This window comes from Grosmannia clavigera, assembly GCF_000143105.1.
Source record: "Grosmannia clavigera kw1407 unplaced genomic scaffold GCSC_108, whole genome shotgun sequence".
Lineage (NCBI taxonomy): Eukaryota > Fungi > Ascomycota > Sordariomycetes > Ophiostomatales > Ophiostomataceae > Leptographium > Leptographium clavigerum.
Window position 1 is genome coordinate 1,724,385 of NW_014040837.1, and position 27,933 is coordinate 1,752,317.

At 40.0% G+C, this 27,933-nt stretch overlaps 3 protein-coding genes across 3 annotated transcripts; 1 reads left to right on the forward strand and 2 right to left on the reverse strand.

Moving 5' to 3' along the window:
* Window positions 1-1,701: 1,701 nt before the first annotated feature.
* CMQ_6546 (ethanolamine utilization protein) lies at window positions 1,702-2,049 on the reverse strand (the record flags this gene model as incomplete). Its single annotated transcript, XM_014320232.1, has 1 exon — window positions 1,702-2,049. One exon carries the CDS (start codon window positions 2,047-2,049, stop codon window positions 1,702-1,704), a length of 348 nt encoding a protein of 115 aa, XP_014175707.1.
* Window positions 2,050-4,483: 2,434 nt separating this feature from the next.
* On the reverse strand, window positions 4,484-5,680 carry CMQ_6572 (uncharacterized protein; the record flags this gene model as incomplete). The annotated part of the gene is made up of 2 exons (XM_014320258.1): window positions 4,484-5,263; window positions 5,342-5,680. 2 exons carry the CDS (start codon window positions 5,678-5,680, stop codon window positions 4,484-4,486), a joined length of 1,119 nt encoding a protein of 372 aa, XP_014175733.1.
* A 3,577-nt stretch (window positions 5,681-9,257) lies between these two features.
* Window positions 9,258-10,335, forward strand: CMQ_6858 (aldo-keto reductase; the record flags this gene model as incomplete). The annotated part of the gene is made up of 4 exons (XM_014320544.1): window positions 9,258-9,293; window positions 9,362-9,796; window positions 9,895-10,259; window positions 10,314-10,335. The coding sequence occupies 4 exons, from the start codon at window positions 9,258-9,260 to the stop codon at window positions 10,333-10,335; spliced, it is 858 nt and encodes a 285-aa protein (XP_014176019.1).
* Between the last annotated feature and the right edge of the window lie 17,598 nt (window positions 10,336-27,933).

The window sequence follows — 27,933 nt, forward strand, 5'->3', positions numbered from 1 at the left end:
TAATCCGATTCGAAAAATTGCCACCGGCCTCTGGGGAAACTCAATCACCGTTTGCAGCTCACTAGAAAGCATGTCTGCGGCATTCATGGCCTCACGAAACCCGAGTATGCGTCAACCCGCACTTCGTCTAATGAAAAGGGCCACAGACTACGTGCAGATGGAACTGCAGATAGTAAGAAGCCAACCACTCCCGCAGGCCATCCCGACCAGCCTGCTGTTTTCTCTTTTCGGCCTCGGAACTACTATTTGCTGGGTCGATCCACGAGGCCTTGGCCTGCCCTTTTTCAAAGAAGCGAGACAAGTGCTCAACCGCCTCAACCAACAGCAGCTCGCACTCGCTGAAACCGACGTTGAGACGCTGGAATTCTTCAACAAGTGCATGACTTACTGCAATATGTTGCTGGCATTTGTACATGATGATGATGATGATGATAATAACAGAAATGATGATCTTGTTGGTACAAGTTCTGGGACTTCTTATAAGCAGTCCGAAAGCAGGCCCCTTAATGGTGGCGACAAAATGCACGAGCCTCTGCATCCATGGACCGGAGTTTCCTCCCTATCATCGAGTCTCTTCGCAGAAACGGTCCGACTGTGTCGGAAATTTCGACAGTACGCCCGTGAACAGTACAGTATTGAGCCTTTTTTTTCCGTACCATTTGAGGATATGCAGGCGGAGCGGCTAGAGGAAAAGCTCCTGGACCTGGATATATCACCAGACGGAGGAACTAGTGATACTGGAGATGATGCAACACCCTCATTTCATCTTGCTCTTGTGGCGGAGGCATATAGGCTGGCGTCTCTGCTCCTCCTTTATCAAACATTTCCCAACCTTGTCTTCCTGCGGCTCCCTGGCAGAGTTCTACCAGCAGATGATAAGACTTTATTGTGGCAAGAGTGGATCACACCACTCAGCTTACATTTAGTCAAGGTTCTGCACCGCATTCCCCCTTCGTCCGGCAGTCGCGTTATCCAGCCATTGCTTTATATATCTGCGAGCACTGGGCTGAGGCAGCAGCCTGTATTGAATGTAAGCACTTCCTCGTCACAGTCAACCTTCAGACTAGGATCTGGTTTCCTGAGCCAACCGCAGAACACGGCGAGCTATGAAACGGACGCTATGGCCACACTGTCACAGAACTCGAACAATTTGTCCTCATACATAACTGGCTTCATGGGGAATGGGAACGACACTCCCTCACCTGCAATGCTAAATACTGGAGGGACAGACGAAACGGCACTCAATATTGGCAGCGCTCGACGCTTCATAATGCAACGGCTAAGTACTTTGGAAAGCAGCTTGCCACCTACTCCGGTCGTTGTCGCTAAGGAACTGGTGGTTGCTATTTGGAGAGCTTATGATAATACCGCCCACGACTCACTGCCAGCCCATTGGATTGATGTCATGGAGGCAAACGATTTGCGCTCTATGTTTGGATGATATCCTGTATCTGGCCTTTTGTTAAAACTTTGATCGCTGCTATAGTATAGTAACTATCAAAAGTTTCTTACGCCGCCACTCCTCAAACCATTGTATTTTAAATATCTTTGAGCCAATTGTCACTCGAAGAGCTGATAGCAGGATTGTTCTCTGAATTTGATTTGACTTCGAGTTTATAATAGCTCTTTTTTTGTCTTGGGAGGTAGATACATTCATTAAGAACAATAGACTTTTTAGGTTTTACTTGAAGGCCTCAACTTTCACATCTTCTTCCTCTGGCCACAGTAGAATGCGAGCCCGTAGTCCGTTGTGGTGAAAGTGATCGTTACTCCCTTGGGGAAAAAAAAGACGTCTCCCGGCTTCGCCTCCACCTTCTGTCCAGTCTCGTCTGAAATGGTGTAGTTTCCCTCAAGAATAATCTTCATTTCATCGTATGTGTATTCATAGACAAGGGCTTCGCCCTTGTTTAGGCGAAACAAACCGGAAGAGATCGGCTTCTCTGGGTTCTTCTCATCACTGGAAAAGACATCGCCGAGGAAAGCATTGTCCCCCGAGAGAAGCGGAATGGTGAACTTGGCTTGAGCCTGGCCGAAATACTGGAAAGCCATGATGACGTTTGATTGATGGAGTGTTCTTCTCAAGTCAGCACAACGGGGTCTGTGGAATTGGTGAGAGACAATGTACTCACGAAAGAGCTCTTGAAAATTTGACAAGAGGAATTGTAAAAGATGGGGGTATAAGTGTTGTAAGGGAGAGAATCTCATACAATAATTGACTATGCTGTATTATATAGTCGGCTGGCTTATGTCAGGATTTAGCTCCAGTCCGAAAGACTGAAGACGCTGAAAACAATATGTAAAGTCCGAAAGTAATGAGATAGGTTTGGATTGTCGAGTACCGCATTCGCCGCTTCCGTTGCCAAGCCCGATAGCGGTAGGCTAATATTTCCCGATTTGTCTAGCTCTCCCGATGATCTTGGAAGAACGGCAATCAAAAAAGTGATGTGGGGGGGGTCTAAACTATCATCGTTTCTAGACATGCGACGTATACGGAAATGTTCTGAGCATGCTTAATCGGGATAAAACAATCGGAATAAATCAAACGGGACAAAAAAATAGAGCTTCTTAATGGTCTTGATGCCTGTGCATCCTCGATTGTTTTGCCCGACGCAATTCTTCCCTATCCATCCATTCGTCTTCAAGTTTGTCTTCAACACTTACAAGATGGCAATAACTTCTTCATTGATCCAACCAGTTACAGGAGCTTATGTCCTACTCGTTCTGTTTTTCTTCCTTTTATATAGACTTGCCTCCACTTCTCTATCTAAGAACCCGACCTCCCTCCGACAATTCGGACAATCGCAAAATACAGCATATACCAATATCGAAAAAAGTGCAAGCAATGGAGACAACACTCTGCCAACAGAGTCGTACGCGATGTCAACCCCGGAACCTTACCCTAATTGGTCTATTGATACTACTAAACCGCTTCCATACCGGGCATTTCGCTATGGACCGAAGTACAACGTTACTATGGGCCTCCGTTCTATTCAGCCACAGGAATGGATCGAGCTTGACAACCATTTTCCTAAATATCATGCGTCTAAAGCTGAACGCCTTAGTCAAAGGGTCGACAAGTGTGTGCATACCGACCCTCAGGCCTATGACGCCGCACTAGAGCTCCTAGATGAGCTAATTGCATATTTACCGGCTCGCTACCCTACCCTGTACCGACGCACTGATGTTGGAATTGACAACATTTGGTCGGGCGAGTCGTTTAATACAGCCGAAAGGCCGCTTCGAGAAGACCCGATGGCAATTGCAGCACGACTTGTACAGGATGACCTTGCACTTATGATTGAAAAAGATGACGGCCGCTATTACCTCATGGCTGGAGCTATCTTACTAGCTGGTTTCTGGAGACTTTCAGACAAGTTGGGGATGCCCTTGGAAGACATCCATACATCTGGTGACGTACCGCATTATCGGGAAAAGCTTCACAAGGGAATGTCAAACTTTTTCCGCAGACTTCGATGCGATCAATTGTACTCGCGAAACAACTATTTTATTCAAGTCGACGACTCGCTGGCATGGAGCTGGAGCATTGGAGATGAAGACAGTCCGGTAGTTAGCTGGAGTACTGCTGAAAAAGACAAAGCCATTCAACACCACTGGTTCCGATCAGAAAGGCAGTCTCTACGCCGGCTTCCTAAGACACGCGCTGTCTGCTTCACAATTCGCACATATTTTCACCCTATCACCGAACTGGCTCAAGAGGACTATGTTCCTGGACGCCTGGCAAGTGCCATACGCAGCTGGGACGAAGACGTTTCAGTATACAAGGGAAAAGCGAAATATGGCCGAGTGCTGCTCGAGTACCTGGATGATGAACACCGCAAGCAGTTAGATAGGGGCTTAGATCTGAGCAAGGAAGACGAGGTACGAACTTATCCTTGGTAGTTCTTATATGCTGCTTATATCGGTCCAAAGCTTGTCTTTTATGAAAAGTTATTATTAGGTATGCTCTTTTTGAATTCGAAGGAGGAATGCGTTTAGTTTGTCGGGCTCGGGGTAAACACAAAAAAACGTGTCAAATTATCGCTAAATTTTTAAATCACAAGAAGTAAGAGTGAATGGCTTTGTCTGGAGCTTTTAAATAAGTATGACACCGCTTTCAGCCTTCTTTGTTGAACACAGTGCTGGCTTCAATGTTTAAACCTCTTATGATATAGTTATGCAGAATTTCATGTCCAGAATAGAAAGTGTCTATTCTTAAGTGGAAGACGGTAATCCTCATAAGAGCCCGGTTTGAGACCCAAGTACTATAGGGTACATATATATATAACCCTAACCCTACGTTCTCGTAAATAGATAAGTATCATATTGATTCTTTTATTGGATAAGAAACAAGCAAAGTCATAAAAGTGAATTATAACACTGATTAACGAGAGATAAAAGATGAGAATTTGGCTTAGCTACATAATTCGTTAAAAACATGACAGATTCTTGCAAAGGCGAGAGTAAAACGACAAGGGAAAATACGCTAAGCATCAGAAAGATATTTAGTCAGAGCATCCTCTGGCATTTCCTTGGCCAGATGGTTCGGGATACGTTCAAATAGTTCCCAACCGGTATGCTTTAGTAGTCGGATCTGATCGCGTATCCACTCCTCGCACTCCTCCTGGCTGGGCATCTCGCCCTCAGCACGACGCTCTTGAACGCGTGCTAGAGCCAAATCGCAACGGTCTCTAAGGCGGCGCAACTTCAAGTCCAAGAAAGTGTTTTTTACGTAGGGGATGTTGTCAAAGCCCAGGTTTACACTCCTGAGCGTAGTTCCGCTGTCGTCGGCATCGGGGTCTGCATAGGCGTAACTGTTGACAAGACTAAGCCGCTCAGCACAGTTGCTTGCACGCAGTGCTGCATGCTCCAGATAGGCACCCGCCATCATGACAGCACCGCCAATTGCAGCACCTCGCGTTTTGATGACTTGTCCGTCGCCGGTACGGATGGCGGTCTCCCCCCCGACCATTGTAGACGTGTCACTGAGCATAAGAACCAGCACAATTGGTGTTGTATCCTTGTGCCAGCTATCAATGAATGCGCCGTCGTAATCTGAAGACGGAAGAGCAGCAGCAACAGGAAGTGGCTTGGTTGGGTATTCCCCCAAGCGATAGACACCATCAATGCCATCTGCTCCGAGCTGCACATTGATGTATCCCATAGCATTCTCGTCGGACTGCAGCTTGAGGGCACATCCAAAGGCCGAGTTGATAGAGGCCTGGGTAACTGGATGTGTCATCGCTTGCTTAAGAAATGTGCCATCCTATGCCATGTTTTATTAGATTCAGTCTAGGTGGAATGCTTCCAATACATGCTCAGGTTGTTAGACAGAATTACGTACGTTCTTCACAGGGTAGTGACCGCTGATTAGGCATGGAGCCCTCTCCCAAGAACGCATGTATTTGTCCAGAAACTCCCGACGGAAAACCTCTCGACGTATCACCCGCACACCTTCTTCAGAGAAAAGCTGGAAGGGTTCCGTATAGCACAGGTCTGGGCATCCCTTGGGTACAGGAAGGCCGAGTTTCGTGAAAGAGTAACGAGCTGGTGGCGGTCGGTAGCTTAGATGCACCGCGGGATCGAAGTTAGGAATGGGCAGCTCTGCCTCGATCTTCGTGAAAATGGCAGGCTGGGCCTCAGGGATGGCCGCCTCTTGGGCGAAAGTTGGAATGGTCTCCATGTGGTTCGTACAGGGGATTGGATAGCGAATATACACCGCCGAGCGTTTTGGACCTGTGTCCTTATATTGTTGAGATTTAGTCGTGGATGAAGAACAGCCCAAGATCGTACGCCCGCAACGTTATTTGTATCCCTCAATACTATCAGAAGACCGGCTGGGCCGCTTCACGATCCATGCCTGACCGAACCCAAGGCTGCCATTCAGTGCGATAACGCACCTCCCTCCTTGGTACGCATGATCTACGCCACCGTCTCTTACAGGGATGATGGGTGTAGGAAAGCGGATGGCTTCGGCGCCTGGAGGAGCCAACGACTAGCTCCATAAGATATGAATAGTCTAGACCGAGCGATTTGACTCCGATTGGATGACCCTACTGCGGAAAGATGGACAAAATAGGAAAATCTTGACGACAGAACCCTCTCCCCACTTAATAAAGCGTGCTTTCGTCCGTCGCTATCATCGGCATCGTGATCTTCTGTCCTAAATAGGTACGAGGTTGCCGAAACACCCAATTCAGATCATTGAAATACGTAACACCTAGGGAGACGCTTTTGAACACTGGTCACTCGTCTCGATATCCCTATTTAACATCTATGAAAATTCATTTTGTAGTTTTTGACCGTTAATTGGGCTAATGAGTTTGAAGCCGCATTGAGTTCACCTGAAAAGAATAGTAAGCCCTGCCTCGTATCATTTTTCACTCCCGGCCCACAACACATCTGTCGTGTGTGCAAATGAGTAGCCCGGGCCGGAAAAGACGGGGATTTGGTGGCAATCTTGCTCTTAAAACAACTTCCTATCGATTGGCTTACGTCGTATACTTCGTCAGTGCTACGACCCTTTAACAAAGACTGGTGGGTCGAATATACGGGGTGCTACTTACATAAGTGGAGGAGCCGAGAGATAGGGTTCAAGGTTTAACATATACATACATACACAGTGCCTTTTCTGGGGGGTAAGAAAAGATAAGAAATAAGGAAACACGGAGTTTCTTGGCCTATGACCAAAAGGTCATATTTTCTACGGAGTACTGAAACATGTTTGTTGTACGGAGTAGCAGATCTCCGGTAACGAGGAATGACGGGAGTTAGGCCCACTTATCGACTGGACTGCTGACGTATTCTACTTTTTCAACTCTTGGTTCCCCGCCAAGGTGATTTCATTACTACTCCATAACGGACCGAGATATGCTGCCAATTTTAGAGCGTTGTAAGCGGGGTAGGCAAATATTCAGGGAGAGCCAATAAGATGGAGGTAAACGTCCAGATATAAGTAAGATATCTAACGGAGGGGAAAATCCATAAACAACATGTCCCCATATTAAGACGACGACATCATTAATGTTGCTGTAACTGTCATAATGGCCTTTCAGCATACTATCGAAATCATTAGCTTTGCCTATGTTCTTAAGCTCTATATCTTACCCTCGTATGTACCCCTACGAGGCACAAAATCCGTAATTAAATATTTGCTTACCATTAGTCGATAACAACTCAGGTAATTTTATCGCAACGATAAGCATAAATAAGATGCTGGAGCCTATAAACTATTTGACCGTTGTAGGCATTTCTCTCCGAAGACATTGACCGAATCGGAGAGGATAGCTAAGATGACGTAAACAAGGACCTCAATTGACCTGATCGTCGTTTGTTCGGCGGTTCACTCCCCGACAGCCATAATCGTAACTTTACCATATCTATTTTAAAGCAATTGTATGTTAGGGCTAACGACGCCATTTACTCCAACTTAAACATCAAGTCTGTCAACGTTCGTTCTCCAATATGGTCTCTCAGCATCTTTGCACAAGTCGCAAATGAGGGTATTAATATTTAATGACCTGGACCATGTGGACAGATACCGGAAACCTCTACGGGACGTTTTTTCAAGCAGTAAGACGGCCATGTCCAACTTCACCGTACTATTTATGTGTTATATATTTATCGCGCCACGTTTCCACCATTTAGAATGGGTTAACTTTAGTATACTGTGGATTCCCAGAGGTCACCTAACCTCCGCCGCCGAAATTACTACTCCGTAGATAAGACGGAGCCCTGATCTGCGCGCACATTGCGCACAGTCTGGACTCCAGTCAACCACCGAACGAGATATCATCACTAGATCTTCTGAAGGCCTTAGAGCTTACTACGATACGTGCAACTGGTCCGGACGTAATTCCCACAAGGATTACTGTACGGGTCTTACACTAGCATTACGTCGTACGCGAAGGCATCGCCTTCGCGTTATAGGCTAAAAGTGCACAGAATAGAAGCCACAATACCAACAATTAGTGGATGGCTTTTGACTAAGCAAGTGGAAAAACCTATCTTATACTCCGTAGGCTGTTACTGTTGGCCCGTCGGCTGCTTATGTCAAATTATAGGTGCCTAGTAGGCGTGTGAAGTATTGTTATGGCTGGCTACTTCCGAGCTATGCCGACGCGCATGAAATCGCAAGTAGCGCCCTGCGCCACACAGTACATGTGTTCTTCCCTTACGAGTACACGGCACAAGCGTGCACGCCCCTCCCATATTGGCCAGGCCCGTTTGGCAGCTCATTTTAATTATTAGAGTACAAAGTGTGCATGCTTAGAGCTTATGCGCAGGGTTCATGAAGGTGATATGCACTGTGAGGAGCAGGAGGCTGAATTGGGTGTAGTGTGAACAAATCTGTGCTGTGTACAGAGTACTGTGGCTTCTACTCCGTGCACCACTAGTCTGTACGCGCAATTGTCTTGCGCGAATACCAGTGTAAGACCCGTACGTTAATCCTTGTGGGATATTCGTCCGGACCAGTTGCACGTATCGTAGTAAGCTCTAAGGCCTTCAGAAGATCTAGTGATGATATTTCGTTGAGTGGTTGACTGAAGCTCTAGACTGTGCGCAATGTGCGTTCAGTCAGGGCCGAGGTCAAGTCAGGTGACCTCGGGAAATCCACAGTACTAAGGAAGAAATACGGAGTAGATACGGAGGTCCCTACCAAAAGTTCGTTCTTACCGCTTTTCTATAACTGCGGCAATACATAGTGCAGAGTGTAAATCATACGGAGAAAGCTATTAGCGATGGTACGCTAGAACTTAGTGGATATTGTCGCCAATTTAATCCGATTACTAATATTTTTACAGGACGCTTAGCACATAGCACTTACGCTAACACAACTGTATTAAATACAGTAGTAATAAATTAATAGCATTATACCCACCTTTCTATTTGGCCGAAGCGGTGAGAACGAACTTTTGGTAGGGACCTCCGTAAATCGCGACCCTTCTGGGGGTCCGTATTGATACTGGTGCCATGCCCCGTTTTTATACATTCAGACCAATCACAGGCCAGTACGGCCAAGTGGGGTGGAAGGTCTACAGTGTGGCGGATTCCCATGTTTGACACGAAGCGAGTAAGATCACTCCGTACTCCGTACTCTGTAGAAAATAAATATAATTGTTGAAAGCGGTGAGTATCTGAGAAAAAACGTCCCCATTATCAACTTTGCTACGAACCCTTACTACAAATAACTTCCTTCTTCGCGGGGGCGACCTGCGACAAAAGATCGTGCCCGAAGTCTCCGAACAGAAGCACACACTATGGCAGCGAAATATACTTTGGCGACGAAGGTCAAGGTGAATGAAAAAAATTGCGAAGGAACTGACTCCGAGGATGTAAGCTAAGGTTCCTTTTACACCTATAGCTGCGGGATGGCAAGGAGATGCCTCAGATCCAATTAGGACTGTACATGATGTCAACGAAGGAGGCAGCGCAGTCTGTAAAAGCCGCCTTAGCCTCTGGTTACCGTGGATTTGACTGTGCGCAGATGTACCACAATGAACAACAAGCTGGCAAGGCTATTCGGAGCTTTCTACAGAGCCCAGAAGGCGCCCATCTTGACCGCAAGGATGTATTTTATACATCAAAGCTGGCACAAAACAGCGCAGAATACGAAGCTGTGCGACGCTCAATTACCGAGTCTGTAACTGTGTGCGGACTTGGGTATATCGATCTGTTTCTGTTGCACAGTCCATATGGGGGTACAGAAGCTCGCCAAACGAGTTGGCAAGCTGTGGAGGATGCCATCGATGCTGGCGAGGTCCGATCGGGTGGTGTGAGCAATTATGGCACGAAGCATGTGCGTATACTGAAAATCGACCTTAGAACCAACCTTTCGCTAATTTTGGATGAATTTGCCACCTTTTTAACCCGGCGCTAACACAATTTCTTCTTTAGATCGATGAACTTACGGCTGTAGCGCGCATCCCACCCGTTGTTAACCAGATCGAAGTTCATCCGTTCAACACACGCGCAGATATTCGCAATGCCTGCGCCAAACACGACATAATTATCGAGGCGTATGCGCCGCTTGTACGCGGCATGCGCATGAGCCATCCTACGATACAAAAGCTGGCTAAGCGCCATGGCTGCACACCGGCGCAACTCTTAGTTCGTTGGTCACTGCAGCACGGACTAGTACCCTTGCCCAAGAGTATAAACAAACGACGTATGACTGAAAATGCGAATGTGAATGGCTTCGTTCTCTCGGACCAGGAGATGAAGATGCTGAATGACCTAGACGAGTACCTTGTAACAGACTGGTGAGTTCAACTCTTGTTAATCTAAACTGAATTGTTTCTTATTCTTATTATTAGGGATCCAACCACCACGCGCTAAGGATGGCCCTAGTTCTAGTATGTATAAAATAACCGCTTATAATCTGCATTTTATTAAAATTCCAATTTATATCCCGCCTCCCGTAAAAATAATTTCTCTTAACAATAGATTGCTGTGAAGGTTAAAGGAGGCTATACGTAGCGGTCATATAACGTGATGCACTGTGAGGAGCAGGGAGGCTGAATAGGGTCTAGTGTGGGCGAAAGAGTGTTGTGTACTAAGGAAGAAATAGATACATCGCGACCCTTCTGGGGATCCGTATTAATACTAGTGTCAGGCCCCGCTTTTGTGCCTTCTGACCAATTACAGGCCAGTACGGCCAAGTGGGGCGGAAGGGCCACAGTGTGGCGGATTCCAATGCTTGACAATTGCCTGTTAATTAAACCTGCATAACTCTTAATTCTACCAAAGATTAGCTTAGCCTACCGCAAGTTATAGTTTTTAGAATAGGCTATAGTGCCGGATAGTTTAATATAAAGCCCTTTATTAAACGCTAGTAAATTGTCAAGCATTGGAATCCGCCACACTGTGGCCCTTCCGCCCCACTTGGCCGTACGGGCCTGTGATTGGTTAGAATGCACAAAAGCGGGTCCTGGCACTAGTATCAATACGGATCCCCAGAAGGGTCGCGATGTATCTATTTCTTCCTAAGTACACAACACTCTTTCGCCCACACTAGACCCTATTCAGCCTCCTGCTCCTTACAGTGCATTACGTTATATGACCGCTACGTATAGCCTCCTTTAACCTTTATATAAATATAAATCTATTAGTTAAAACAGTTTAGAGGCCTTATGTTAAGCATTAGAATCCGCCACACTATAGCCCTTCCGCCCCACTTGGCCGTACAGGCCTATGATTGGTTAGAAGGCACAAAAGCAGGGCCTAGCACTAGTATTAATACGGATCCCTAGAAAGGTTGCGATGTATCTATTTCCTCCTTAGTACACAACAATCTTTCGCCTATACTAGACCCTATTTAGCCTCTTGCTTCTTATAGTGCATTACGTTATATAACCGCTACGTATAGCCTCTTTTAACCTTTATAGGTTATAAGCCCGGCCTAACAGAACTAGAAAAAGCTAAACAAATAACTAAAAAGCCTTTATAATACGCTTTATAAAGTATCTAGTGCTTTAGACACTAATTTAATAGACAAAAAGAGCCTTATTAAAATTACTAGGGTTATATTTATAACCTTGCCTAGCTAGAATAAAACTTTTAGTAGTAAACTAAGTAGCAACCTTTTAATTATTAAATTATAATTAAACGCTAAGTTTAAGTTAAGCATTAAAAGCAGTAGTTACGTAGCTAATAAGAATAGCATTTATAAGGCTAAGCTTAATAAAGACACTTAAAATAATAAAAATAACGTTAGTAGGAAAGAACTTAATTAGTAGTTATAAGCTTTTAAATTCTTTTATAATTTAAAACCAAAACCTAAATCTTTTACTATATTATAAGCTAGTATTATAGCGTTTAATCTAATTTAAGTTAACTTAATATATATTAAGCTGTTTAACAACCGTTAATTAATTTAATATAGTATAACCTTATAAGTTAATAATAGCTTGCTTAAGTAAACTAAAGAAAATAATATTAAGATTATTTGTAAAACGCTTAAAATAGCTCTTAAAACTATAAGAAGCTAATCTAACTATTAATTATAGCACTAAATTTTAAATAATAATATACTAGTATAATAGTAAAAAGATAAAGAACTTCTTTACTAAAATTAAAGAAGTTATTATAAGAGGCTAGTATGCAATGCATAGTCACAAAGGCTTAACTAGTTTGTACTGTTGTATTAAGACTTTAACTTAACGAACTATAGGGGACTAGTAGGCGAAGGCCTGCCAGTTAATTTATACGTGGCTAGAAAATGCGGTGTAGCGCAACCCTAGTAGGGCGTAGCGCAGCTTAGTGGCTGTGCTAGTCCCGTGCAACACGTCAAGATAGTTCGTTAAGTCCGACGCTTGGTAAGCGACTAGTTGCCGAACCGGTGCGTAGGGTCACGTGTGTAGAATACCCTTACACTATCCCCCCCCTCCCTAGGTAACGCCCTCGTCAGCTTGGAGGTGCACACGCGGTAGCTACTTGCTCGTTAAAAAACCTCCCGTATAAGGTGGGAAAAAGAGTTAAGTGCCCCGGGTTATTGGCTGTCGCCGAGCGGTCGCGGACCGCTCGCTGGTGCGACTGCATTCGGGTGACGTGGAAGCGCATACGTACTGCTTGGTCTATGGCGGCAGTAGACGCCGGATCCTGCTTAATGCAAGGGTCGTCCGGTTTGTAGGAGCTCCCTAGGAGGCGTGCGGCTTGGATCCTAGTTAGGGAACGCTTAGGTTGCCGCTAATAGGTGTTAAGAGGGGGCCGGCCTCGGACACTAGGGGCACTAGGGTGCAGTGCGCGCCAACTGAAAACGGCGGCGCAAGGCTTGCGACTTCCGACTACTAGTAGGGCAAGACAAAGGCAACAGCGGCCGTTTGTTGCCCCGATTGTAGAACTATCGCCTACTAGACAGCAAAGGCGGTCTGCCGCTAAGACGTTCCTTTGTCTAATTTTAGACGTTTCTTACCTTGCTGTTAAAGCAAGGTTAAGCGAGTTTTTAAGACGCATTTAAGCGTCTAATAACGCGGCTTCTTTATTACTTAAGGGTACTAAAAGCAAGTGCATCCTATATTTTTTAAACAATTTTGTTTATACTTTATAAGACTACTTCTACTTCTTTAGTTCTTTTTAACCTACTAGCGTAGTAAGTTAGTATAATAGTCTACGTCTTTATATAATAGCTAGCTAATAATCGCTTATAGGCAATGTTAAACTAAAGCTGTTTCTAAGTCCTTATAAACTTCCTTATAAAGGCGGATCCTGCGAAACGCCCTCTTTAGGCATATACACTATCTCTTAAAAGCGTAGGTCTTTGCCGGCATAGCGTTCGCTATGCAATAGCTAACCCTATAGTAGGCCTTATGCTTAAATTGCGTTCTTAAAGCTTACTTAAACGTCTACTATAAATTCTTATGCGTAGCAACGCCTAAGAACCTAAGGCGCTACGCTAGCTATATAGCTAACAACGCGTCCTACTTGCCTATAAGTGCTCTTCTTATATATACTAGTAGCTAGACGCTAACTAATAGCTCTTTAAGAAGATTAAAGGCCTTGCCTACTACCTTTAGGAGTTTCTAGCTAGTATAAACAAGTTACTACTCTAGCAAATAACAGCTAATAACGTTATTATAGCGCTAGGCAATTGCATAGTAGTCGCCTAGCAAGTAATAGCATTAATAGTAGTAGCTAAGAAGCTTAGCTACGCCTTAAAAGAAGACAAGCTAGAGCCTTTAGCAACTAACTAGCGCTCTTAGCGTAAGCAGTTTAAGATAGCGTAGTAGGCTGCCTTGCGCCTTAGCATTCTTTACTAGTACTAGCAAGAGCTAGAGCTAACCTTAACGCTTGCCTAGTAGGCAGCAAAAGTTGCCTAGCTTTTGCCGCTAACGTTCCTAGACGTAGGCACGCTATTATAGGCGTAAACCTAAGTTACTACTACCCTTAAAGTAATAGCATGTCTCTTTATCCTTATTAGCAAGTTATTACTAACCTATTACCTACGCTAATCCTTATTCTATTATACTTACCCTAGCCTAGCGCGCAGCAGCTATTTAGGCTAAACGTAATAGCACGTTGCACTATATAGTAAGAGTAAAGGATCCGCCTAAGTGGATTGCATAGACTATAGCGGCCCTAGTTAAACTAGCCTAGGCTAACTAGGCTATAGTCTTTCCCTAGCCGTTGCCTTTAGCAGCGCCTAGCAAGCAATAAGCCTACAGCTAGTTGCTAACCTTAGCTAAGCGTTAGCAAGGCGCTAAGACTATTCCTAGTGCCGTAGCTTATAGTAATAAGGCGGTTGTAGCAGCTAGTAGTAGTAGTGTAGTAGCGTCTAGTAAAAGAGCGCTAGTAGGCGGCTAGTTAGCAGCTAGTAAGAACTATATACTAGTTAGTAAAAGCCTGCCTAGTAGTAAGAAAAAGGATAAAGAGGTTAAGAAAACGTCCTTAAAGAAGAAGGATAGCAATAAGTAGCTAGTAGCTAAGCAATAGCCTTTTAATAGTATGTTTTAAGTTTATAGCTCTAAAAGGCGCCTTTAAAGCTAAAACAAGTAGTTTATAGTGCGTAATTACATAAAAAATAGCTAGAGTAGTTAACTAACAATTAGTTAGCATATAGCTAGCTATTACCTTATTATAAGGGTATTCTATACACGCGTCCCTACGCACTAGTTTAGCAACTAGCTGCTTACTAAGCAGCGGACTTAACGAACTATCTTAATACGTTGCATAAAACTAGCATAGCTACTTAGCTGCGCTACGCCCTACTAGGTTTGCGCTACACCGTATCTTCTAGCTACGTATATATTAGCTGGCAGGCCTTTGCCTATTAATCTCTTATAGTTTGTTAAGTTAAAGTCTTAATACAATAGTATAAACTAGTTAAGCCTTTATAACTACGCATTATACACTAGCCCCTTACATTCTTTAACTTCTTTTCTATAAGGAGCAATGTCCGATTATAGGGCGGCTACTCCGCGATTAGCATGCGAACTATTAGAAGCTAAAGACGTGCTAATGCCACCCCTTACGCTAATGCACGGCAGCTACACCTTGCGCGCAGCATCTGCAGGCACCCTAACCCTGTCTGTTAAATTAGAAACAAGACCGGTATACGTGCCGCTTAACAACACCTTGCCGCTTAATAACACCTTGCCCGGCTAAAAAAGCAGCTGCAAAGCAATAAATACACTTGCATTATATAGACGCTAGAGGCACTGACTAACATTATAGCCGTAAGGGTTATAAGGCTACCGCCTAGTAGTCGCCACCGTAACAACAAGCTACTGTAAATAATATAGTATTAAGAGGCTAGAAATTAGTGCCTTTGCTATAAAGATAGAAGAGTGGTTAGCGACGATAGAGGACGCCTACAACACTAATGCACGCAGCGACGCGTTAAAAGACATAAAGATTATTTAGGCAGGTAGTCGGCTAACTACTGCACTAGCGGCTAATTAGCGAAAGCACTACGACCGACTTTGCGCTAGTAAACCCCTAGTTATACGCTGTATATAGACGCACTTTGTCGTCGTTTTATTTGTTAGGAACACTTAAACCTTAAAATTCTAAATGCACTGCATCTATAAGGAAAGCTAGACGCTTTGGCAGGGCGGCGAGTCGCTGATAGCGTACTAGCAGAAAATAAAAACCACTTGTAATAAAAGATTAGTAACACCTTTAACTAGGCAGGCAAGATTGCTTAGAGGTATTAGCAAGGGCTTAACAACTACTTAGCAAAGTAGTATTAAAATAAGACTATTGGCAAGTCTTTTAGTATAGCAATAAAGATTGCTAATGCTTGCAAAGAGTATTAGTCTTAGGGCTAGGAATAAAGGAAGAGATAAGACGACTAAAAGTAGGCGGTTATAGTTAATAGCGTGCTAGCTAGCAAGCTAATAAAGAAATAACGCTGCAATAATAATAAGATAAGGAACTACGGTCCTATAAGGAGTAACCTAAGCTTATAACCGGTCGCTAGCTAAGGTTAGTCTACTTTCTAACCTACTAACCTTAGTAGTTTAAACAACATTAACGTTACGTTAAAGTGCTAGAATTGTAGTAAGAGCGAACACACCTTTTAAGAGTGCTTTAAGCTTAAAACCTACGTATAGGTTAAGAAGCTTTAAGCGAAACTAAAAGATAGTCTTTAAAAGCTTAATAACTAAGAAGCAACCTACTTTAACTAAGAAAACTAGCAAGGTTAATAAAGAAGCCTTGCCCTTTATTAACCTTATTAGCATAGCTAACTAAAGATGTAATTCCTTGCTGCTATACCCTAGCTAAGGCATAAACGCCTAGCAATTGCTAGGCTGCCGTTATTGCAAACTTAAATTCTTATGCTAACTTAAACATAGTTAACTTAAAGGTTGTTTAACGGCTTAGTTTAAAGCCGCTTTAGTAGCACTTAAACCTAAACCTAGTCTTTATTAATAAAAAAGTACTATAGGCTTATAGCCTATATAAGCTAACTATTATGCTAATAAAGAATAAGGTCTTTTATGCATTAATACAAGTCTTTATAGCTGTTTACTAAGTAGGCGCTAACTATAAAGACATTATCTTAAGTTATAAAAGACTAAGGTTTTTAAGCGTTATTATTAATACTATTTAATAAGCCTAGTTATTTACTATTATAGTTTTTAAGACCTTTAAGCAGATAAGCTAACGCTTATATAATAGTAAGAAGTTGTTTACTATTTACTTAATATAGTTAGATTTAAGTCCTTATAAACTAGACATCCTTACTATAGACAATAATCTAGCTTTACTAGACTCTAGCTAGCAACTACCGTTCCATATATAACTATTTGCTAAAGTATTTAATACTAATAAGGCAAAGAAACTACCCTTATTAGCAAACGTAAAGCACTTAATTAAGCTAAAAGACAACGCAAAGGTGCTATATAGCCCTTTGTACTTACTATCTCTTACTTAGTAAGAGAAGCTTTGCTGCTTTATTAATAAGTTGTTAGTAAATAAGCGAATCGCCTATAGCAATAGTCTAGCTAAAGCCTTAGTAATCTTTGTCTTAAAGAAAGATAGTACTCTTTATATATACGTTAACTACTAAGGTCTAAATTAAATAACTAAGAAAGACTACTACCCTCTCTTATTAATTAGTAAGCTATTAGATCGCTTAAACAGCGTAAAGGTATTCTTTAAGGTAAATATAAAAGAAGCGTACTATAAGATCTAAGTTAAGGCCTTTAATTAGTAAAAGACCGCTTTTTAAATAAAATATAGGCTCTTTAAGTTTTGTGTTATGCCCTTTAGACTAACTAACGCGCTAGCTATATTTTAAGCATATATCTACCGCGCACTAGCAAGGCTAGTAAGCATAGTCTGTAAGGTATACCTAGATAACATCTTAATCTACTTTTAAACTAAAAAGAAGCATAAGAAGCACTTTTAATTAGTTTTTAAGCGGCTAAAGGCTGCGCAGCTATATACAAATCCTAAGAAGTGCAAATTCTTTAAAAAAGGAAATCAATTTCTTAAGGTTTATTATTACTATAAAAAGGCTAGCTAATAAACCCTAAGCAGGGTTAAAAGCTATCGCCGATTAAAAGGCCCTTAAGTGCGTTTAAGACGTGCAATCCTTCTTAAGGTTTGCGAACTTTTATAAACGCTTTATTTCCTACTACTCTTATATTGTATAAGCCTTAATAAAGTTAAGAAAGATAAGCCTTAGCTTGCTGCATAAGCGTAGAGCCGTTGCTACGCAACCGTTTATATTAATCAAAGAGGCAAAGGTTGCTTTTTAAAATTGCTAAAGATAGCATTTATAATAGTAACAATTCTTTGCTACTATAATAATACAAAGCTTACGCAGGTAAAAATAGATGCGTTAAGCTACGCTATCTTTAGCATTATCTCTTAGCTTATAGATAGTAAGTAGTAACTAGTTGCTTACTACTTACGCAAGCTAATAGCCTGTAAGATATAGTAAGAAGTAGGATAGTAAGAGCTCCTAGCTATTATTAAGAGCTTAAAGTACTAGCGTTATTATTTAAAAGGTTTAAAGGACCTATTTATAGTTTTGACCAACTACTAGGCGCTAAAAGGCGTTATTAAAGCATTAGCAAAGAATCTTTAAAACTAAATTGCTTAATAAGTATTCTACCTCTTAGTATTTAACTTTAAGATTAAGCACTGCTTAAGGTCTACTAACCTAGTAGACAGTCTATCCTACTAACTAGACTATATAAAAGGTAACATTGTATATAATAACGTACTCTCTTTACTTTTTAGCAAGCTATAGATTATAGACTAGTTATTAAAGCTTCTTATACTAAGAGCTTTATTATTATTAGTATAGAAGGCATAGGTTGCTACTAGCTAAGAACGGCTGTTACAACCTTAGTACTCCCTTAAACTATATAATACTATTTATAACGCTTAAGGCTAAGACTAATTATTAGATAACCTATTTATAAAGGCTAGATAAAGCTAAAGGAATAATACCTATTATCTATAAAAAGGAAACACCTTATTCTATAAAAATCGCATTATTGTCTTATTAGCAAACAAGCTATAGGCAAGGCTAATTAGTCTATACTATAACTCCTTTATAGTAAGCTATATAAAAGTCTATAAGACTATAAAACTCTTTACTAAGAAGTACTACTAGCTAAATATAGCTACTAACGTTTGTGCGTTTGTTATAAACTATTTATTATATATAAGCAATAAGGTCTTATAGCATAAGCTATATAGATACCTTTAGTCTCTACTTATACTTATTTAGCTATTCTAGCATATTAGTATAGATTTTTTAACTAGTCTTAAGTTAAGCCTAGGCTTAGACAGCTGTCTATACAACGCTATCCTAGTAGTAGTCGATTACTATATTAAGCATAGCATATTTATTCTTACCTAAAAGATAGTTATAGCTACTAAGGTCGCCTAACGTATCTATAACTGTATAAAGACTAAGTTTAGTATCTTAAAAGTAATTGTTAGTAATAAGAATAGCCTATTTACTAGCTAATTTTAGTAAAGAACTAAATGTAACTTTAAAAGGTCTAGCTAATAATGTTAACGGCGTACTACCTATAAACAAATAATAGCACTAAGATCCTTAACTAGACCTTAAAGCGCTTCTTATAAACAATCTATAGTTGTTTGCAATATTAGTAGATGTAAGTGTTAAGTATAGTAGAGTTTACGTATAACAACGCCTACTATACTATAATAAGGACCTCTTTATTCTATGCGTTGTATATATACTATCCTTGTTTTATAGATAACTTCCCCTTTACTAAGGCTATAGTAAAGAGCGTATAAGAGCGTATTAGTCGGCTATAAGCTATTTAGCAAAAGCTAGAAGTATTATAAGAAAAAGCAATTTGCTAATAAAAGACAAGCTATAATAAGCAACGCCTATACAAAGACTTTATTAAAGGCAAATTTATAGGTTTATTAACAAAGCACCCAAACCTAGCTAGCTTAAAGAAGCTAAACCTAACCTTTCTACGCGTCTATATTATAAAGAAGCTAGGCTTAGTTATATATTAGGTTGCCTTACTATTATAGTACGCACGCTAATACAATATGTTTTATATCTCTTACTTTAAGCTATAGACTGCTATAGTAAAAGATAGAAAAGAGCTTTTATTCCTAGAAATAGTAGAAGACTAAGAAAAGTATAAGGTTAAAGACATTATTACTTACCTTAGCAAAGGTTTATAAACTTAGTTCCTAGTAAAATAAAAAAGGCTAGCTAGCTAAGTATAATACCTAAGAACCTAAAAAGCACTTAGCGCACGCTGGCTACAAGTTGTAGTTTTATTAAAAGACTATAAAACGCACTTATAAGAAATAAGAAGACTATAAGGCAATAGCTAGCCGCATACTAACTAATTGTTAGTTAACTACTCTAGCTATTTCTTATATAATTGTATACTATAAACTACTTATTCTAGCTTTAAGGGCGCTCCCTAGAGCTATAAACTTAAAACACACTATTAGCAAGCTATTGCTTAGCTACTAGCTACTTATTACTATTCTTCTTTATAAACGTCCTCTCTACCCCTTTGTCCCTCTTCTTAATACCGTCCTTCTTATCTCTCTCTTTACCGCTAGGCAAGCCTTTGCTAGCTAGTATATAGCTACTACTAGCCGCTAACTAGCTACCTACTAGCGCACTCTTACTAGATGCCGCTTTACTACTACTACTAGCTGCTACAACCGCCTTACTACCGCTATCTATAGCACTAAGAACAGTCTTAGCGCTATGCTAGCGCTTAGCTAAGGCTAGCAACTTAGCGTAGAACCGTCGCTTACTAGGCGCCGCTAAAAGCAGCAGCTAAGGAAAGACCACTGCCTAGTTAATCTAGGCTAGCTTAACTAGGGCCGCTATAGTCTATAAGATCCGCTTAAGCAGCCTCTTTACTCTTATAGTATAGTAAAGCGTGCCGCTATAGCCAGCTTAGACAGCTATAGCGCGCTAAGCTAGGCTAAGCATAATAAAACAAGGATTAGCCTAGGTAACAAGTTAGTAATAACTTAACAATAAAGATTAAAGAACTTGCTATTACTTTAAAGGCAGTAGCAACTTAGGTTTACGCCTACAATAGTATACCTACGTCTAAGGACGTTAGCGGCAAAAGCTAGGCCACTTTTGCTAACCGCTGCATAAGCGTTAGGGTAAGCTCTAACTCCTACTAGTACTAGTAAAGAACACTAAGGCGCAATGTAGCCTATTATGCCGTCTTAAAACGTTCGCGCTAAGAGCGCTAGTCGGTTGCTAAGGGCTTTAACTTGCCTTCTTATAAGGCGCGGCTAAGTTCCTTAGTTACTACTATTAAGGCTATTAACCTTTAAGCGATTGCCGCGCAATCGCCTAGCGCTACAACGATATTATTAACTATTATCCGCTAAAGCAGCAACTTGTTTATACCGGCTAGAAATTCCTAAATGTATTAGGCTAAGCCCTTAATCTTTTTAAAGAGCTATTAGTTAGCAATTAGCTACTAGCGTACACAAGTTAACGTACTTACTAGCAAGTATAATGTATTATTAGCTATATAACTAACGTAGCGCGCTAGGTTCTTTAGCGTAGCTGTATATAAGAATTTATAGTAGACGTTTAGATAAGCTTTAAGAACGTAGTTTAAACATAAAGCCTACTATAAGGTTAGCTATCGCTTAGTAGACACTATTTTAGCAAAGACCTACGCTCTTAAGAGACGGTGCGTATGCCTAGGAAGAGTGTTTTATAGAGTCTATATTTATAAAAAAGTTTATTAAGACTTAAGAGCAGCTTTAGTTAGACATTATCTATAAGCGATTGTTAGCTAGCTACTATATAAAGTTATAAACCATTGTATTAACCTACTATATAAGTAGGATTAAAGAAAAAAGGGCTAAAGAGATAAGAGTAGTCTTATAAGTATAGACAAATTTATCTTAAATTATAGAATGCACCTACTCTTTTATACCCTAAGCTAATAAATAAGCTACGTTCTTAAACGTTTAAATGCGTCTTAAGAACTTGCCTAACTTTACTTTAATAGTAAGGTAAGAAACGTCTAAAATTAAACAAAGAGACGTCCTAGCAGCAGACCGCCTTTACTATCTAGTAGGCAACAGTTCTACAATTAGCAAGCGACAAACAGCCGCTATTACCTTTATCTTACCCTACTAGTAGTTAAAAGTCGTAAGCCCTACGCCGCCGTTTTTAGTTAGCGTACACTACACCCCTATATACCTAGTGTCTAAGGCTAGCCCCCCTTACAACACCTATTAGCGGCAACCTAAGCATTCCTTAACTAGGATCTAAGCTGCACGCCTTTTAGGGAGCTCTAACGAATAAGACAACCTGTGCATTAGGCAGGATCCAGCGTTTACTGCCGCTATAGACTAAGCAGTACGTATGCGCTTCTACGTTACCTAAATGCAGTCGCACAAGCAAGCGGTCCGCGACTGCTTAGCGACAGCTAATAACCTAGAGCGCTTAACTCTTTTTCCTAACTCTATAAGAGGAGGTTTTTTTAACAAGCAAGTAGCTGCCGCGTATACACCTCTAGGCTATTAGGGGCGTTACTTAGAGAGAGAGGGGATAGTGTAAGAGTATTCTATACACGCGTCCTTACGCACCGGTTTAGCAACTAGTCGCTTACTAAGCGGCGGACTTAATAAACTATCTTAACACGTTGCACAGGACTAGTATAGCTACTTAGCTGCGCCACGCCCTATTAGGTTTGTGCTACACCGCATCTTTTAGCTACGTATATATTAGCTAACAGGCCTTTGCCTACTAATCTTCTATAGTTTGTTAAGTTAAAGTCTTAATATAATAGTATAAACTAGTTAAGCCTTTATAACTATGCATTGCACACTAGCCCCTTATACTTATAGTCTTCTTATTTCTTATAAGTACGTTTTATAGTCTTTTAATAAGACTATAACTTATAGCTAGCGTGCGCTAAGTGCTCTTTTAGTTCTTAGGTATTATACTTAGCCGGCTAGCCTTTCTATTTTACTAAGAACCGGGTTTATAAACCTTTACTAAGGTAAGTAATAATATCTTTAACCTTATACTCCTCTTAGTCTTCTACTATTTCTAAGAACAAAAGCTCTTCTTTATCTTTTACTATAGTAGTTTATAGCTTAAAGTAAAAGACGTAAAACACGTTATATTAACGTGTGTACTATAATGGCAAGGCGACTTAATATATAACTAGGCCTAGCTTCTTTATAATATAAACACGTAGGAAGGTTAGGTTTAGCTTCCTTAAGCCGGCTAGGTTTAAGTGCTTCGTTAATAAACCTACAAATTTACCTTTAACAAAGTCCTTATATAGGCGTTGCTTATTATAGCCCTTCTTTAATTAGCAAATCGCTTTTTCCTACAATACTTCTAGCTTTTACTAGATATCTTATAGCTAACTAACACGCTCTTACACGCCCTTTACCGCGGCCTTAGTAAAGAGAAAGTTGTCTATAAAACAAGGGTAGTATACATACAACGCATATAATAAAAAGGTCTTTATTATAGTATAGCAAGCGTTATTATACGCGAACTCCGCCGTACATAACACCCGCGTCTACTAGTGTTGCAAACAACTGCAAAACGTATATAAGAAGCGCTCTAAGGTCTAGTTAAGGATCTTAGTGCCACTGTCTATTTATAGGTAATACGCTGTTAATATTATTAGCTAGACTCTTTAAAGTTGCATTAGTTCCTACTAAAATTAGCTAGTAAATAAGCTGTCCCTATTACTAATAATTACTTCTAAGATACTAAACTTAGTCTTTATATAGTTGTAAATAAGTTAGGCGACCTTAGCAGCCGTAACTATCTTTTAAGTAAAGATAAACATGCTATGCTTTATATAGCAATTAACTACTACTAAGATAGCGTTGTATAGACGGCTGTCTAAGCCTTGGCTTAACTTAAGACCAGTTATAAAATCTACACTAATATGCTAGAATGGCTAAACAAGCATAGGTAAGGACTAGAGGTATCTATATAGCTTATACTATAAGACTTTATTACTTATATATAATAAATAGTTTGCAATAAACGCATAAACGTTAGTAGCTATATCTAGCTAGTAGTACTTTCTAATAAAGAGTTTTATAGTCTTATAGACTTTTATATAGCCTACTATAAAGAAGTTGTAGTATAGACTAATTAGCCTTACTTATAGCTTATTTGCTAATAAGACAATAATGCAATCCTTATAGAATAAGGTATTCTCTTTCTATAGATAATAGGTGTTAATCCTCTAGCTTTATCTAGCCTTTATAAACAAGTTGTCTAGTAATTAGTCTTAGCCTTAAGCGTTGCGAATAGTATTGTATAGTTTAAAAAAGCACTAGGGTTGCAATGACCGTTCTTAGCTAGTAGCAACTCGCGCCTTCTATACTAATAATAATAAAGCTTTTAGTATAAGAAGCCCTAACAACTAGTTTACGATCTATAGCTTGCTAAGAAGTAAAAGAAGCACGTTATTATATATAATATTACCTTTTATATAGTCTAGTTAGCAAGACAGACTATCTACTAGGTTAGTAGACCTTAGGCAGTGCTTAATCTTAAAGTTAAACACTAAAAGGCAGAACACCTATTAGGCAATTTAGTTTTAAAGATTCTTTGCTAATGCCTTAACAACGCCTTTTAGCGCCTAGTAGTTAGTTAGGACTATAAATAAGTTCTTTAAACCTTTTAAATAGTAACGCTAGTGCTTTAAGCTCTTAATAATAGCTAGGAGCTCTTACTATCCTACTCTTTACTACATCTTATAGGCTGTCAACTTACGCAAGTAGTAAGTAACTAGTTGCTACTTACTATCTATAAGCTAGAAGATAATGCTAGAGATAGCGTAGCCTAACGCATTCGTTTTTACCTATGTAGGCTTTATATTTATTATAGTAGTAAAGAATTGTTGCTATTATAAATGCTATCTTTAATAATTTAAAAGCAACCTTTGCCTTTTTAGTTAACATAAACGGTTGCGTAGCGACGGCTCCGCGCTTACGCAGCAGGCTAAGGCCTATCTTTATTAACTTTATTAAGGCCTATATAATGCAAGAGTAGTAGGAAATAAAGCGTCTATAAAAGTTTGCAAACCCTAGGAAGGATTGTACGTCTTATACACACTTAAGGGCCTTTTATTTAGCAATAGCTTTAACCTGCTTAAGGTTTATAGCTAGCCTCTTTATAGTAACAATAAACCTTAAGGAAATTAATTTCCTCTTTAAAGAATTTACACTTCTTAGGATTTGCATATAGCTGCGCAGCCTTTAGCCGCTTAAAAACTAATTAAAGGTGCTTCTTATACTCCTTCTTAATCTAAGAGTAGATTAAGATGTTATCTAGGTACACCTTATAGACTATGCCTACTAGCCTTGCTAGTGCGTAGTAAATATATGCTTAAAATATAGCCGGCGCGTTAGTTAGTTTAAAGGGTATAATATAAAACTTAAAGAGCCTATATTTTGTTTAGAAAGCAGTCTTCTACTAATTAAAGGCCTTAACCTAAATTCTATAGTACGCTTTCTTTATATTTACCTTAAAGAACACCTTTACGCTATCTAAGCAATCTAACAGCTTACTAATTAATAAGAGAGGGTAGTAGTCCTTCTTAGTTACTTAATTTAAACCCTAGTAGTTAACGCACATATATAGAGTACTATTTTTCTTTAAGACAAAGATTACTAGGGCTTTAGCCGGACTATTACTATAAGCAATCTGCCTATTCGCTAACAACTTATTAATAAAGTAGCAAAGCTTCTCTTACTAGGCAAAAGATAGTAGGTATAAAGGGCTATATAGTACCTTTACACCGTCTTTTAGCTTAATTAAGTGCTCTACGTCCGCTAATAAGAGTAGTTTCTTCGTCTTATTAGTATTAAATACTTTAGCAAACAGTTATATATAAAATAGTAGTTGCTAGCTAGGGTCTAGTAAAGCTAGATTATTATCTATAATAAAGATATCTAGTTTATAAAGACTTAAATCTAACTATATTAAGTAAATAGCAAACAACTCTTTACTATTATATAAGCGTTAGCTTATTTGCTTAAAGGTCTTAAAAACTATAATAGTAAAGAACTAAGCCTATTAAATAATATTAATAATAACGCCTAGAAACCCTAGTCCTTTATAACTTAAGATAATATCTTTATAGTTAGCGCCTGCTTAGCAAACAGCTATAAAGACCTATATTAACGTATAAAAGACCTTATCTTTTATTAATATAATAGTTAGCTTATATAAGCTGTAAGCTTATAGTGCTTTTCTATTAATAAAGACTAGGTTTAAGTTTAAGTACTAATTAAAGTAGCTTTAAAACTAAGCTATTAAACAACCTTTAGGTTAACTATATTTAAGTTAGCATAAGAATCTAGGTTTACAACAATAGTAGCTTAGCAATTGCTAGGCGTTTATACCTTAGCTAAGGTATAGCAGCAAGGAATTATATTCTTAGTTAGCTATACTAGTAAGGTTAATAAAAGATAAGGCTTCTTTGTTAACCCTGCTAGTTTTCCTAGTTAAAATAGGTTGCCTCTTAGTTATTAAGCTCTTAAAGACTATCTTTTAGTTCTACTTAAAGCTTCTTAACCTATACATAAGTTTTAAGCTTAAAACACTCTTAAAAGGTATACCTACTCTTACTACAATTCTAGCACTTCAATATAACGTTAATATTATCTAAACTACTAAAGTTAGCAGGTTAAGAAGTAAACTAACCTTAGCTAGCAACCGGTTATAGGCTTAGGTTACTCCCTATAAAACCGCGGTTCCTTATCTTATTATTATTATAGCGCTGTTTCTTTATTAGCCTACTAGCTAGTACGCTATTAACCGTAACCGCCTACTTCTAGTTATCTTATCTCTTCTTCTATTCCTAGCCTTAAGACTAATACTCCTTATAAGCATTAGCAATCTTTATTACTATACTAAAAGACTTGCTAATAGTCTTATTCTAATACTACTTTACTAAGTAGTCGTTAAGCCTTTACTAATACCTTTAAGCAATCTTGCTTGCCTAGTTAAAAGGTGTTGCTAATCTTTTATTTATAAGTAGTTTTATTTTTGCTAGTACGCTATTAGCAACTTACTACCTTGCTAAAGCGTCTAGCTTTCCTTATAAATATAGTATATTTAGAATTTTAAGGTTTTAAGTGTTCTTAATAGATAAACGCAATAAAGTGCGTTTATATAAGGCGTATAACTAGGGGTTTACTAGCGTAAAGTCAGTTGCAGTGCTTTTACTAATTAGCCGCTAGTATAGTAGTTAGCTAACTACCTGCTTAAATAATCTTTATATCTTTTAACGCGTTGCTACGTACATTAGTATTATAAGCGTCCTCTATTATTGCTAACTACTCTTTTGTCTTTATAGCAAAGGCACTAATTTTCTAGCCTTTTAATGCTATATTATAATAGCTTATCGTTACGGTAGCAACTACTAAGCGGTAGCCTTATAACCCTTACAGCTATAATGTTAGTTTAATGCCTCTAGCGTCTGCATAATACGAGTGTATTTATCGCTTTATAGATGCTTTATAGCCGGCGAGGTGTTGTTAAGCGGCACGTATACTAGTCTCGTTTCCAACTTAACGGACAGGGTTAAGGTGCCTATAAATGCTACGCGCAAGGTGTGGCTGCCGTGCATTGGCGTAGGGAGTAGCATCGGCACGTCCTTAGCTTTTAACAGTTCGCGTGCTAATCGCGGAGTGGCCGCCCTATAATCGGACATTGCTCCTTATAGAATAGAAGTTAAAGAATGTAAGGGGGTGGTGTGCAATGCGTGGTCACGAAGGCTTAACCGGTTTGTACTGTTGTATTAAGACTTTAACTTAACGAACTATAGAAGACTAGTAGGCGAAGGCCTGCTAGCTAATATATACGTGGCTAGAAGATGCGGTGTAGCGCAAACCTAGTGGGGCGTGGCATAGCTAAGTGGCTGTGCTAGTCCCGTGCAACGTGTCAAGATAGTTCGTTAAGTCCGTCGCTTGGTAAGCGACTAGTTGCCGAACCGGTGCGTAGGGACGCGTGTGTGGAATACCCTTACAAAATAGGCCTCTAAGCTAACATCCAGATGTTCGTAGACAACACCTCCGCGATTAGCATTACAAAGAAGCCTAAATTTAAAGAGCGTTCAAAGCACTTTAACGTTAAGTAGCACTACTTTTGTAAAAGCGTACTAGGCAGCTTGTTAACGGTACGGTACGTAAAGTCTAAGGATTAGATCGCTAATATCATAACAAAGGCGCTGCCTAAGGCAGCGTTCAAGAGGCTATTGCCTCGCTTAATGGGCTGGCAGCCGTGAAAGGGCTGCCGAGGATGATTTCAGTGCATCGCGGTGCGCCTGCGTAGCGTATTCAGGGGGAGTGTCAAGCATTAGAATCCGCCACACTGTAGCCCTTCCGCCCCATTTGGCCGTACTAGCCTGTGATTGGTCAGAAGGCACAAAAGCAGGGCCTGTCACTAGTATTAATACGGATCCCTAGAAGGGTTGCGATGTATCTATTTCTTCC